The 15027-nt window shown below is 34.4% G+C and overlaps 1 protein-coding gene across 1 annotated transcript in view; it reads left to right on the top strand.

Moving 5' to 3' along the window:
• MRC1 (mannose receptor C-type 1) overlaps nt 1–15027 on the top strand; it is a 90842-nt gene that overhangs the window by 23706 nt on the left and 52109 nt on the right. The window contains exons 5-7 of the mRNA XM_010992983.3: nt 4545–4658; nt 8918–9064; nt 12851–13036. Of these exons, the coding sequence (XP_010991285.3) occupies nt 4545–4658; nt 8918–9064; nt 12851–13036 (447 nt within the window). The remainder of the gene's footprint in view (nt 1–4544; nt 4659–8917; nt 9065–12850; nt 13037–15027) is intronic.

The raw sequence follows: 15027 nt of genomic DNA, 5'->3' as shown, positions 1-15027 counted from the left end.
ATCTTCTCTCCTATTTCTACCCTCAAAAACGTTGGGACATGCTACTGAATCCTCCATTCCTGAATCAGATTTATAACCACGTATGCACAGGATTTATATTTACAGAACTGAAATAAGATAGAGGAAGTGAAATTGGCTTGTTACTCTGATTGTTTTCGCCAGCTTCCTGTGGTGCTGGTTGGAGAACAAATTGGACCACAAGATAGAGAAGAAAAATACAGTGTAATATTGGACATGAAACCGTCTTCTCTTATAACTAAGGTCAAAAGTAGGTATAAACTGTTTTAGACAATACATGCAGGAAAATTAAAAATTAAAAAGTTTAGCATGTGGAACTGATTATTTATATAATAACACTAAAAATTTTAGTCAGGTTCTTTATAAAATTACAAGCACATTAGAGAAAAAAGTGCTCATTACCTTTAAGTGATATATTTAACACAAAGTTTGAATTTTGTTTCTAAATCACACTTTTTGCCAACCCTAATTCAACATGGAGTAGTAATAATAATAGTAACACAATGAAGAATAGTGATTGCAATAGCTTATATTTTTGGGGGCGTATACTGTGTGCTAGACCCCGTTTTAAGAATTATTACTTAATTTAATTCTTCAAAACAAACCCAGGAGTACCTAGAGTAGATGAGGAATGTCAAAGAATAGATAATTGCCTTAAAGACCTTTCATCTTTTTCTCATCATGCCAAACACAGTAATTTCATTAAGCAATCTCAGGCAAAATCTAATTTAATTCTTCCTACAGTCAGTGAATTATTTAGAGTTTTAAAAACTTAGATATGCTTATTTTATTATACGTTTTTAAAAATACCAGAGAATTTGATTTTTGGGAACAGCTATATTTGACATGTTTGAAATGCTACTTTCAGAATCATTTCCTCTGGTATACCCCTCTGTAAGTATGGAGATAATTATTCTTCAAGTTAGTACAGTGTTTAAGAATTCAAAGAAATTATAGGTCAGTACCCCTAATGAAGATAGATGCAAGAATCTTCAACAAAATATTAGCAAACTGATTTTGAGAACACGTTAAAAGGATCACACACCATGATCAAGTGGGATTTATTTCAAATGCAAGGATGATTCAACACCCACAAACCAATCAATGTGATACATCACATTAACAAAATGAAGAATATAAATCAAATGATCATTTCAGTAGATGCAGAAAGAGCATTTAATGAAATTCAACATTAACTTATGATAAAAACTCTCAACAAAATGGGTATAGAGGGAACATACCTAAACATAATTCTGGCCGTATATGACAAGCGCATGGCTAACATCATACTCAGTGGTGAAAAGCTTAAAGCTTTTTCTCTAAGATCAAGAACAAGACAATGATGGTAACTCTCACCACTTTTATTCAACATAGTATTGGAAGTCTTAGCCATAGCAATTAGATAAGAATAAATAAATGAAAGAAATCCAAATTAAAAAGAATTAAAATTGTCACTATTTGCAGATGACATGATACTAATCCTAAAGATGCCACCAAAAAACTTTTAGAACAAATACATGAATTCAGTACAGTTGCAAAATACAAATTAACATAAATATATCTGTTGGATTTCCCTACACTAACAATGAACTATCAGAAAGAAAAACTGAGAAAATAATCCCATTTATAATCACATCAAAAAGAATAAAATATCTGGGGATAAAGTTGACCAAGAAGGTAAGAAGACCTATACTCAAAACTATAAGACATTGATGAAAGAAATTGAAGATGACACAGAAACATTCTTGTGGAAGAATGAATATTGTTAAATGATGATACTACCTGAGGCAATCTACAGATTCAGGGCAATCCCTATCAAAATACCAATGGGATTTTTTTACAGAACTAGGGCAAACAATTCTGAAATTTGTATACAAACACACGATACCCTGAATAGCCACAAAAATCTTGAGAGAGAAGAACAGAGCTGGAGGTAACATTTTCCAGACTTCAAACTATATTACAAATCTATAGTAATCAAAACAATATGCTACTGGCACAAAAACAGACACAAAGATTCATGGAACAGAACAGAGAGCCCAGAAATGGACCCACACTTATATGGTCAGTTCATCTATGACAAAGGAAGCAAGAATATACAATGGGGAAAAGACAGCCTTTTCAATAAATGGTGTTGGGAAAACTGGACAGCCACATGCAAAATGATCACACTGGACTACTCTCTCACACCAGGCACAAAAATAAATTCAAAATGGAATAAAGACTTAAATGTGAGACCTGAAAGCATAACACTTCTGGAAGAAAACACAGGCAGTATGCTCTTTGAATCATTCTCAGCAGTAATTTTTTGGATATCTCCTCAGGCAAGGGAAACAAAAGCTAAATAAACAAATGAGACTGTATCAAATTTAAAAAGGTTTGCACATCAAAGGAAATTATCAACAAAATGAAAAGGCTGCCTACTGAATGAGAGAAGACATTTGCAGATGATATATCCAATAAGGAGCTAAAATCCAACATATACAGGGAACTCATACAACTCAACATCAGAAGTCTGGGGAAAAAAAAAAAAACCAGAACAACTTGAATAGACATTTTCCCAAAAAAACCATACACATGAAAAGATGCTCAACATCACTAATCATCAGAGAAAGGCAAATCAAAACCACCATGAGATACCACCTCATTTGTTAGAATGGCTGTTATCAAACAGACATCATTGTAAATCAACTCTACTTCAATTAAGAAAAAAAAAAAAGACAGCACATCAACAGATGATTGGATAAAGAAGTTGTAATAGATTTATACAAGGAAATAATACTCAGCCATGAAAAAGAATAATGCCGTTTGCAAAGCCAGAAAGAGAAAGAAAAATACCATATAAACCTCCCAAGGTATATAAAGTACCCACGTGTGAGAGCTCTGCTAACTCAGACTTCTTTTTTCTAGGAACACTTGATAAAGGTAAGTGAATCTGAATTAATTTTCACTGATTTTTACATGCCAGCATTTAATTTCATCCCATGGTTATTATTTTATTTAAAGAAATTATACAGTAAGGTTTACTTCTCAGTAAATAACTCCAGCTCATTAAGCATCAACCTACCTAATCAGTATCAACCTAGTCAATATCCTCAAGTGGCTTCTCCCTCTGCAAGGGCCTCTCTGTCAGATGCTGAGAAAGCTAAGGACAGCATTCAGATTACATGTTCTCTAAGAGAGTGATCTGTGCTTGGCATTGGAGTGCAATAAATGTGAGGTGTGATTTTGGGGGGCATCGAGTGAGTGGAATCCCCATTCATTTGAATTTGTAACATGAATGTGGGTATATAGAAGCTAATGAAAAATTGGGGAAAACTTGAGTGAATTTGGATAGCTTAGTTGGTTACATCGGAACTACAGAGTCTGGGATTTGATATTATAAGGACCTAGGTTTAAATTTCAGCTCTGCACATGACATCTAAACTCTTTGAGTGTCAAGTCCCTCGTGTATACAGTGGAGATGGCAGAACCTAATCAGAGTTTGTGAGGATTAAAAATGAGCAAAAACAGTGTGCTGAATATAATAAGTGGTCATTCTCACCATTGAAAAGATTTGACTGGGGAGTCTTATCCTCTGAGAACAGTAAATATAAAGTGGCCTATTTATGTTTACCAGCATGTGCAGACACTTCAGGTTGGTATTTTATTTAACACAAAGGATAGTTTCTTTTTTCTTAACTCTTTTTTAATCAACTAAAAACAATGTGGGGAGGGCAGAGAATCCATGGCTTTTTAAAGGTTATAGGTTGACTGAAACATTATGCTACACACCAGAGAGTGATACAAAATACAAAAATTTTTTAAGTTATAGATAATAATAGTGTTTAACATGGACTGAAGTCCATGTTGCTTCTGTTTTTGTTTTTTTTAATTTCACATCAGGCCTTACATACAGTTTGAAACCTTGTAATTATGATTTATTAACTGCCTCAATAAAGTGTTGTTCATGGCAGCATAAGCACTTAGTGTTCAGATTTTAGTCATCATCTTAATGAGGAAAACATTTGATTTTTAAAAATGTCATTAAATAAAATTCTTCATGTAAGTTCTGAAATATGAGGTCAGGGTAATAACTTATTAGAGTGATAGACTGAAATATCTATTAAACTTTTTCATGATAGAATACTGTGACTTTAATATAAAATAAATTTCACTTTTACTCTAAAGTGAAGTAAAAAAATCTTATTTGATGATAGTTGGAGTCTTATCCAAGTTGGAAGCACATTCGTTCCATCCTACAGTAAGTAGTGCAGATGACGGGGCTGAACCCTGGTCACACCTAGATTAGAACCTTAGCAAGAATGTTACCAGTTTACCTGTGTCCTCACGTCAGTCTCTTTACCTGCCGATGGAGGTAACAGTTATACTCGATTTCGATTGTTAGGAGAATCAAAGGAGATGTGCTAGGCACGAGTTTCATGACTTCCCTCTAATACCTTTTGATTCAAGCACTTAATTCTGAATTTGATTTCACTGTCTTTTCTGAATGTCAGTTTCATTTTGTTTTTGCTTTTGTCATATAGGATTAACCAGTACCTTGTCTTCAGGACTCTGGATTGGACTTAACAGTCTGAGTTTCAACAGTGGATGGCAGTGGAGTGGGGGCAGCCCGTTCCGATATCTGAACTGGTTACCAGGTAGGCTAAAACTTGTCTGATTAACCAGGTAGGATTAAGCTGGCTGAAGTCATCTAAATTTAATTTACCTGGATGCCATGGAAACTTTCATCATCTCACATGTAGATCTCAAAGAGGAGAATTGGGAGACTTCATCAAATACAGTCCATTTCTCACCTTGCTTTGAAATCTGTCAACTAGATTTGAATATGCTAAAACTATAATGTTATTCCAGCTTTCTGGGAAAAGGACTTTTCTGGAAGGATTATCACACAAATCAATGTAAGACTGTTAAAGTGTATATTCTTGGTACATCCTTCATTTGCTAGGTGTTTTGTTCAAAAATTTGATTTTATATTTATGAAAGATATATAATGCTATATAGTATATTCAAAGATTTTTATAAATATTTATTTATATCTACACACATTATGAATTTGATAAATTTAAGTTTGAGGGGGGTGGGGCTGGAGAATTTCTCATTATCTTGACCCATGAGATAGTTGCAATATTTCTGCCTATTATAATGATCTTAAGGTCTACAGGAACACCATTTTCTCCTGTTTTGAATCAAATAGAGTTGGGCTAAAAATAATATCAGTCACAGATTTTAATATTCCATACTAGCATAATAATTCATTAGCAGTTTTGTTGACAATTCATAGTTCATCTGTAGAAAAACAGGGGATGATCAAGTCTTCAATAACTTTACAGGTTTTTGAAGGATAGAAAATGCTCTGAACTAATTATTTCTACATTATCATAACACTGAGGTAACAGAACATAAAAGGAGACTAAATAATAAAGATGTTTTACAAATATGGCAATTATTGAGAGTAAACAAAAGGACCAGTGATGATGAAATATCTTCATCTTATTGGCCCATATCAACCATTGTTAGTAGCCGCTTAAGGCACTGAGCTGAATATGATTCTAAACTCCCTATCCACACCCCCATTTTGTACTAATCTTGATTTATGAAGAAAGAGTGCAGTTAAGGATTGGTGATGTCTACCTAGTTGTGGGAGAGGATGGGCCACATCTTCATTTACTAGTTCTGCTGTGGAAAACACTGATGTGGTGGTTCTTCATATGGTCAGACTTCTTTTTTAAAGCCATTGAATGGTTTTTGCATTTGGCTTAGAAAATTAAACTCTCCAGGTGTGGAGAAAAGGGAACCGAACCCTCCTGCACTGTTAGTGGGAATGTAATTTGGTGCAACCATTACAGAAAACAGTATGAAGTTTCCTTAAAAAACTAAAAATAGTGTTAACATATCCAGCAATCCCACTTCTGGGCATATATCTGGAGGGAAGTCTAATTTGAAAAGATACATGCACCTAATGTTCATAGCAGCACTATACATAATAGCCGAGACATGGAAGCAACCTAAATGTCCATGGACAGATGATTGGATAAAGAAGTTTATGTATGTATATGCAATGGAATATTACTCAGCTGTGTAAAAGAATGAAATAATGCTATTTGCAGCAACATGGTTGGACCTAGAGATTAACATACTAAGTGAAGTAAGTCAGACCGAAAAAGACAATTATATGATATCACATATGTGGAATCTAAAATAATGATACAAATGAACTTATTTACAAAATAGAAACAGACTCACAGACATAGAAAACAAAGGGGAAAGGAGGAGGAGGGATAAATTAGGAGTTTGGGATTTTCAGATATAAACTGTTATATATATTTTATATATATCTATATATAAAAATAGATAAATCACAAAGTTCTGCTGTATAGCACAGGGAACTATATTCAATAGCTTAATATAGCCTATAATGAAAAAGACTATAAATACATATATGTATGGGAATCACAATTTGGTACACCAGAAACTGACACAACCTGGTAAATCATCTATACTTCAATAAAAAATAACCTTTCCATTTTCTATATTACTAACTTACGGTATTAAAAAGAAAAACTTTTAAATAAATAAATAATATTCAGTATATGCTGAAACATGAGAGGGAATTTTTAAAGACTCTATGTTGTTAGTTTTTTTAATTGAAAAACATTTTTTTCTTGAAGTACAGTCAGTTTACAATGCTGTAGCAATTTCTGGTGTGCAGCACAATGCCTCAGTCATGTAGGAGCAACATATATTTGTTTTCATATTCTTTTTCACCAGAAGTTACTGCAAGATATTGAGTATAGTTCCCTACGCTATACAGTATAAACTTGTTTATCTATTTTATATATACTAATTAGTATCTGCAAGTTGATTAGATTTTACTAATTTGACTTTCAGTGTAGTCCTTCAATGCATGATGGTTACAGGGCTGTCAACTAGACTCCTCTGGAATATGAGAGGTAAACATGGCTGCAAGAGAATTTAAGATGTGCTTTTTACGTGTAAAAATTTGATTTGTCTGACCATTCACTCAGTCAAATTAAACTTGAGAATGCCAGTTGGCTCTGTGAGACCATTAGAGAACAATAATCATTTACTGGGGGACTAAAGTTTATTCTTTGCTGCTTAATTATTGTACCTTGTTAGGGCAGGCCACGTTATTACTCAGTTTTGAAGTTATTATTGTAATATTTAACCACCTTCATTCTAAGAGTTCAGTGAGAAAAATGAGGGGTTAACTTCAGTGAAGAATAAAATAGGACTATTAATGAGAAAGGAAAAAGAAATGTCTTTTCTTTTTAAGCCAAGTTCCTGAGAAGTAGGTACAAGATTAAATCACCTTCTGAAGTAATATGAGAGTTTCTTCAAAGGAAAATTAGAAACTTTGTGGAACATTAGAAGTTGTTATTGTATAAATTGTTCGATCAAGTATTCAATTGAGTACTTACCAAGTAATGCATCTATTAAAATACATTTACATTTGAAATGAGGACATTTTACACAGATAATATAGACTATGAATTCGAATATTTAACTATGGCAACTATTTAAAGGCAACTACTTGATATATTAAAATTGGTAATGGTGTTCTGTTGATAAACAACTCTATAACTATGATTTACTAGCTCATATATTCATTAATAACTATTAGCTATAAAATATATTATTGTTTCTTGAAACTAGAAAGTTTCTTGAAACTAGAAAGTTTCTTTTTAGTACTGATACCTGATCTGTTAGTTCAGTTACACTGTGAGTTTGGTCATAATATCAACACATTTTAAAAAACATCTTTATCCTGATTACTAACAATTTTTTCTTCGTGAGCTATTCAAGCAACTTCCAAAAAATTTTGACAAAGGCTTTATGGAGCAGGTAATGTGATTCCCATCTTGCGGGAAAGGGAAAGTGTGGCCTGGATCCAGGTCTATATGTGTCAGAGGTCACAAAACAGTCATTGACAAAATGTGACTCATTATCCTGTCTTGTGAGGTGGAGCTAGCTTTTAGAATGCTGGTTTTAAAATCATATGTTAAGGGGGCAAGGGAATAGCTCAGAGTGCATGCCTAGCATGCACAGGGTCTTGGGTTCAATTCCTAGTATCTTTGTTTAAAAAAATAAACCTGAAATTACCTCCTCCCCGTTAAAAATTTAAAAAAAAATTTAAATTATATGTTAAAGTGGTGAAAAAGCATGAAAATATGGGTGTCAATGCATGTATCGATTGCATTAGGAAAGTTGACTTGATCTGGGTTTTAGGCAGCTTCCAAAAAGCTATGAGATGAGGGTTAACTATTAACAATATTCTTTAATAAGTTGAGTTGAAAATCTCGAGAAAGAGTCTCGGCTCCGAGAGCACTTTATCTGCATTTACTGTAGCGTGCTGTTACCTGTAACATCTCTTCCCTTGTCTTTCTCCCCTCCAGTGCCTTCTTTTCTGCCTCCTCTTTCTAACTGGGGAAAGATTTTTCATGTCCAGACATTCTCTAGTCTGGACCTCACAGTTTGCTTGACTGAGATATTTTGGGAGGTCTGGACAATGTTTAACATGACTGGTTTGGAACATCGTGTATTCTTTTGCTACTTACATAACATAACCGAGTGTGAGGACTGGTCAAGGTTTAAGGTCTAGCTCTATTATTTGATATTGTGGGGGAAAAAAGTTATTTCAAAGACGTCAACTTATAAAATCAACATTTTAGATATTGGAATGATCCAACGATGAGAAAACAAATAGACACCCAACGTTTCTCTTGCTCTGCAGTCAGTAAATATTTATTGGTGAATATATAGCAAAAGAGCAAGTGGGGGTCCAATAAATGCCAAGGATGAACACGTGGGGCTGATGGAGGCTGTCTGCTTGTAATCCCTGTAACAATCCCGCTTTTATTTTTTCTTTTCCCCAAAGGAAGTCCTTCAGCAGAACCGGGGAAAAGCTGTGTGTCACTAAACCCTGGGAAAAGTGCTAAATGGGAAAATCTGCAGTGTGTTCAGAAACTAGGCTATATTTGTAAAAAGGGCAACACAACTTTGAATTCTTTTGTTATCCCCTCAGGTAAGTAAGTGATCTGTTTGATCTGAAGTGCATGAAAGATAAGTTAAAGATAAAATTACAACCTAGTCCTAACTGTATGCAGTGACGGGTTTTGTTGCTCATGTATGGGGTCCGTTTAATGATATTCCTACAAAGTTCTTTTTTGTTGGCTACTCCTCCTGGTTGCTAACATTTCCTGAATATTCTCTAGCTCTCAGGCATGAGCAAAACCTTTCACAGAACATTAGTAAAAATTTTATCTTCACGGCAGCCGTCTGAGGTAGGTATTGTTATTCACATGTTCTAGATGAGAGAAGAGCTATTCAGAGGATATAAAAAAAATTGCACCTATGACAGCCCTGGAATCCAGGCTGGGAAACAAATATCTGAAAGGGATGTGTTTATTATGTCCTCACTATTTAATGACCTGTCTGGGCTCCAGAGCTATTCAGTTTAACATCGTACACTGAAGTCTTCACAGAAATGGAATAAAACATCCCAGAAGTAGTAACTGAATTTTGTATACAGGCTAGACCAGCGGGGAAAATGCAATTAGGCTATTATAATTTTATAGATGATTTCAACTACTTGGGCAAGAATGCATTCTTTCTTCAAATTGATAAAAAACAAATTAGCTACATTTTTTCCCCATTAGCTATTTTTGGAGAACACTTAGTATGTCAGAGGGATTTATGTGTGTACATACGTATTCTGCTTGGGAAATCTGATGATGCAGCATTCTTGACTTTTTTCTCCTTGACTTTTAAAAACAATTTCATTTATTTAAAAATATGATTGATGTGGCTAGAAAGTGAAAAGGTATGGTATGATACACAATAATAATTTCCTCCAACCTCTCTTACTTCAAATATGCTGTTCCCCTCTCTGAATTACTATGTCTGGGTGTATATCCTTACCTAGTTATTCTATGAATATGTAAATACACATTTATGATTATTTTTATCTGTTTTCTATAAGTGGCAGCATTCAATATAACTGTCCCGGGAAGGCCCCAGGGGGTCCTCTTTGGTTACATGCCTCACCTTGTTTCATTTGCTAACCTTCATTTCTTGTTGGGTTTTGAATTTCTCCATGCTTCCTGGATTAATCATTCTATCTTACCTACAAACTCAAATAAACAAGAGCTTGGAAAAGTATATCAGAGTTAAGATTATGAAGCACACACGATTGGTGACTCTCTTGGGCCAGGGTTCCATGTTGTACCCTGTTTGTTCCTTCAGTGCCACCCTCTTTGTCCATAAACCCTGGATCTCTAGAGCCACACTGTTGAGTTCAGTGGCCATTAACCCCATGTTGACACATTGAGCACATGACATGTGGCTTGTTCCAACATAAATGTGCTATCAGGGTCAAAGATGCTGGATTTCCAAGACACAGCATGAAAAAAAAGTAAACTATCTCATTTTTTTTTTATTGATTACATGTTGAAATGATGATATCTTCAATCTATTGGGTTAAATAAGCTATATTATTAAAATTAAAGTTACTCATTTCTTTTTATTTACATTTAACATGGCAACTAGCAAATTTATGATTATGCGTGTGGCTTACATTTGTGGATTACAATATTTTTCAATAGGACAGTGTTGCTCTGGAGGGAACAGCCATCTTTTGTGGCTGCCCCAGGAAACTCCCCTTCATTTGTTGTTTTCATGTTTTGAAATCTTTTTAAAGCTCATCTATTTTGTTTTTTGAAGCCCTCAACCTTTGCTGGCATTATTTTCAGCTTCCTGGGCTGCAAAATTGAAATATCCCACCAGAGGGCTCCAGAGTTATACTAACATTTACTTTTGTTTTTGGAACCACTGGAACTTGTACAGAAGGCATAGACTTTCTAACAATATGCATTTTTCTATTATAATAATACAGGGTTTGGATATCATGACTGCCTATTTCCTTGAATGACTGTGTGCAGAATCCTGGGCTTATCCAAAGGTGTAGATAGTCCCAGCCTTAAGAGAATATGGGACTGATACATTAAATGGGTACCAAAGGTACCCAATATTGAACCTTTGCTAAGGCAGCACATTTGAGAATGTTTCATATAAAACTTAAATATAGAAGTTGACATTCATTTGGCAATGTAGCTTCTCTCTCTTTTTTAAACATAAACTTTATATTTAGAACAGCTTTAGATTTACAGTAAAATTGAGAAGATAGTACTATGCACCTGCACACCTAGTTTCCCCTGTTGTTAATATGTCACATTACTATGATACATTTGTTATAATTAATGAAAAAATATTGATACATTATTAACTAAAGTCCATAGTTTATTCAGATTTCCTAGTGTGCTTTTGTTTCAGGATCCCATCCAGGATACCACATGACTTTAGCTGGCTTGTCTCTAAATTTAGGCTCTTCTTGGCTGTGACAGTTTCTCAGACTTGTTTGTTTTTGACGATCTTGACAGTTTTGAGGGGTAGTGATTGGGTATATTGTAAGATACCCCTTTTTTTGTCTGATATTTTTCTCATGGGTAGAATTTCAGGGAGAAAGATTGCACGGGTGAAATATCATTCTCATCACATCATATCAAGGGTACATATCGTCAGCGTGATTTATGACCTTAGTGTTGACCTTGGTCACCTGGCTGAAATAGTGTTTGTCAACAATATAGCTTCTCTTTAAGCAAGGTACATTGCAAAATTGCTGTTTGAAACAGTACCCATAAAATGGTCATAATAAGCTACTGTATATCAAATATAACTTCACATTATTCCCTTGACCAACATTCATTACACTTATCATGTGCCAGGCGCTCTGCTGTTTTAGGGCATACGGGGCTGAATAAAGTGAGTCTCTTGCCTTCAAATGTCATTCCCACCACTTTCCCCAGCTCATTTCTATTACACTAGATGTTTCTAATGTATAATCAAGGTCATGAAATTTGACCATAATTATTAGTAGCAGTAATTATGATGTCAGTCACTATTATGGGTTTGATTAAATAGTAATTGTCCTGTTTGTGATTTACAGCATGTGATCGCAAATGTTTTAACAACACAGTGAGGATGGGTAGTTTAATAGTCATATTTGCATTAATATTATTTACATTTTTTTACATATATGGATAATTTGGTTCATGTAATGTGACTTGTCCAAGATCGTACAACTTGTGGCAAATTCAGGTTTTGCATTCAAGACTTCTAAATCTAAATCCTTGTGACTTTGGCAATATAACATCATCTTTTGGGAGCAAGTCAATGGCAGTGGGTCAGTTCAGGGGCCCAGGTAGCCGGCTCACACCGCTGTGGTTTCAGAAGCTCCTTGGTGGCCCCCTGCCCTCCACTCATTCCGTTCCCTGTCTCAACAGAATCTTTCTCCTGCTGTCTGATGAGTCTTGCCCTGCCTCTAATTTTTCCATAGAATGGAAGCAAAATGAAATATTTTCAGGAATACATTATATGCCAAACCGTTTGCGTCTCTGCATTTACATAACATGCTTAGTTCAGGTTTGCCGATGATCAAATGTGGATAAAATGAAACAGTCTATTGTATCTTAGTGTGGCCTTGTTGTAGGTACAATCAAAAAAAGAGATGTGTCATTTAGCTTTATTTTAAAATGAAAGGTGGCTTCATATACATTTTAGTCCAAAAGTGAACACGATCTAGTCTATCTTTTGTGGCTGTCTAGGTGAAAACAATGGAAAATAAATATTCACTGTATTTGCTTATAACTATGAACTGTTTCACATATAGAATGGTAGAAAATATTGTTACAATTAAAAAAAAACTCTTTCCCTTTAAATGTTTTTCAAATTCTTTTTTTTTTTTTTTCCCTAGAAAGTGATACACCTACTAACTGTCCGAGCCAGTGGTGGCCATACACAGGCAACTGCTACAGGATTTACAGAGAAGAAAAGAAAATTCAAAGAGATGCCTTGACTGCCTGTAGGAAGGAAGGTGGAGATCTTGCTAGTATCCACAGCATTGAGGAATTTGACTTTATCATCTCCCAGCTGGGATACGGTAAGAACTTCCATCAGACATATGCTTGTCTCTCGTCTTTCTGATTCTGGAAAATTTAATTGCAAGTGTGAAATCTAATAAAATTCAAATTACTAGTTCAATGAGCAGTTCAGTAACAAATATTAATCATGCCTCCAATATAAAAACTGTAGAGTAGTTTAAAGAATTTTTATCACTAAGAGAATATCTGATTTTTCTTTTAACATGGAATCAACTTATGCATAGTTTCAAAATTATTTTGTACTATTTTTCTATATAATCTGGATTCACAGCAGCCTACCTTAAATTTGTCAACAATATTTCACTTTTTGGAATTATGTGTGTACGTGAATGTATTTTCTCTTATAAGGCTTGTATTTGGTCTCACAGGACAGGTCTCTAAATGAACCATCTCATACTTAGGATTTTATTTACTTTATTAACCTAGCTAATGCTGCTCAAATGATAAGCAGTGAAAGAAATAAGATATTTGATTGGCATCATTAGATGTTGGGTTAAGCCTTTTTAAGAAATTGGTGTCTCAATTTTAGGACTATAATTTAAGAAGTGTATAGAAATCATAGTCACTAAAATATTGTCAAGGCCTATCAGAAACATGTAACAAGTGGGTAAGGTGAGTTGGGGATGCTGATCTGGAAGAGGAGGAGGGGAGGAAGATGCGGTGGTACTTGGCACTCAGCCACCCTTGCTGATTCAATGATGATCCTTTTCTGCTTCTACTGATGAGAATGCTGATTGGTTGCAGCTGTTCATTTCCAGAGAGCAAAACAAGAGGAAATGGATGGTGATGATGGTGGGGACTGCTTCCTGACACTTACTGCCTGAAAATTGATAGAGTGGGGGTAGGGGAGAAGAAAACACAATGAACAAATAGACAAGAAAAACAGAATAGTCTCTGAAAGAGATGTAAAAGTTCCCCAACACTGCTACTTTTAGCATCTGTGCCAAATGGAATCATTTCTGCTCTGCTTACCTCAGCTTAGTAGGGAGACGACATTCAGATATAGCCCATAAATGATGTTTTTAGAGGTTACAATGTGTCAATTTCTGGTGTACAGCACAATGTCCCAGTCACACATATACATATGTATATTTATTTTCATATTCTTCCATAAATGATTTCTTGATTATTCTATATGTACCTATCCTGGAGCATTTGGACTACACAATAATAATGTTATCAAAACTGATATACCTAAAATAAAAAGACCCTGATATATCTGAATAATACCATGACATATACAATGTGATACAGTAGTAATGAAGTTTGCAAATGAATCAGTGGAAAACATGAGTTAGGAGCCTGTAGGGTTAACATGCAAATTTTGCTCTACTTTATAGAATATGGTCTAGTCATAGGAGAACCTTATAGATTTATCGCTGTAGTTATTGTGGGAATTTGGATGACAAAGTTTGCTTTTAAACTCAGCTGGAGAATCAGTAAATTTTCACTAGGGAAAGCTTCCTGTTTTTATTATCAATGAGGATTTATTTATTTAAAGCAATTCAAATAATATTGATAAAGAAATGTTACAAAATTAAAATTATTGTTGCTAAGTTAAAAGCTGAGAAAGCATTTTGTTAGCTAGTTGAGATGATATCTTCCGTGTTAATCACAGAAATACAGACAAATTGAGACCTACACATATGCTTTCTGACTCCATCAACTAAGACAGCTTCCCTAACAGTTTTATAAAATTCAGTCTAACAACTTTACGCTTCCATCTTATATATTTTTGTAGAATCAAGGTTGTGTGAATAAAGTACAAAACCTGGAGGGGGAGAACAGTTTAGTAAGGAAAAAAATTTATTTTTGTTTTTATTTTAATTTTTATTTTTTGGGTAAACAAAAGTTATTCTAGGAAAAGCAACCTGTTGAGACATAAAACTGTTTTAAAATTTACGTATGTGTACTGTTCATTGTTTCTAAGAACAGTTTAGAGCTTTAACTTTTTAAACTTACATAGTTATCAAAGGAATAAAGCCAACCA

This window comes from Camelus dromedarius, chromosome 26, assembly GCF_036321535.1.
Source record: "Camelus dromedarius isolate mCamDro1 chromosome 26, mCamDro1.pat, whole genome shotgun sequence".
Taxonomy (NCBI): domain Eukaryota; kingdom Metazoa; phylum Chordata; class Mammalia; order Artiodactyla; family Camelidae; genus Camelus; species Camelus dromedarius.
Note: the sequence above shows the minus strand (reverse complement) of the source record. Positions and strands in the feature narration are given on the sequence as shown.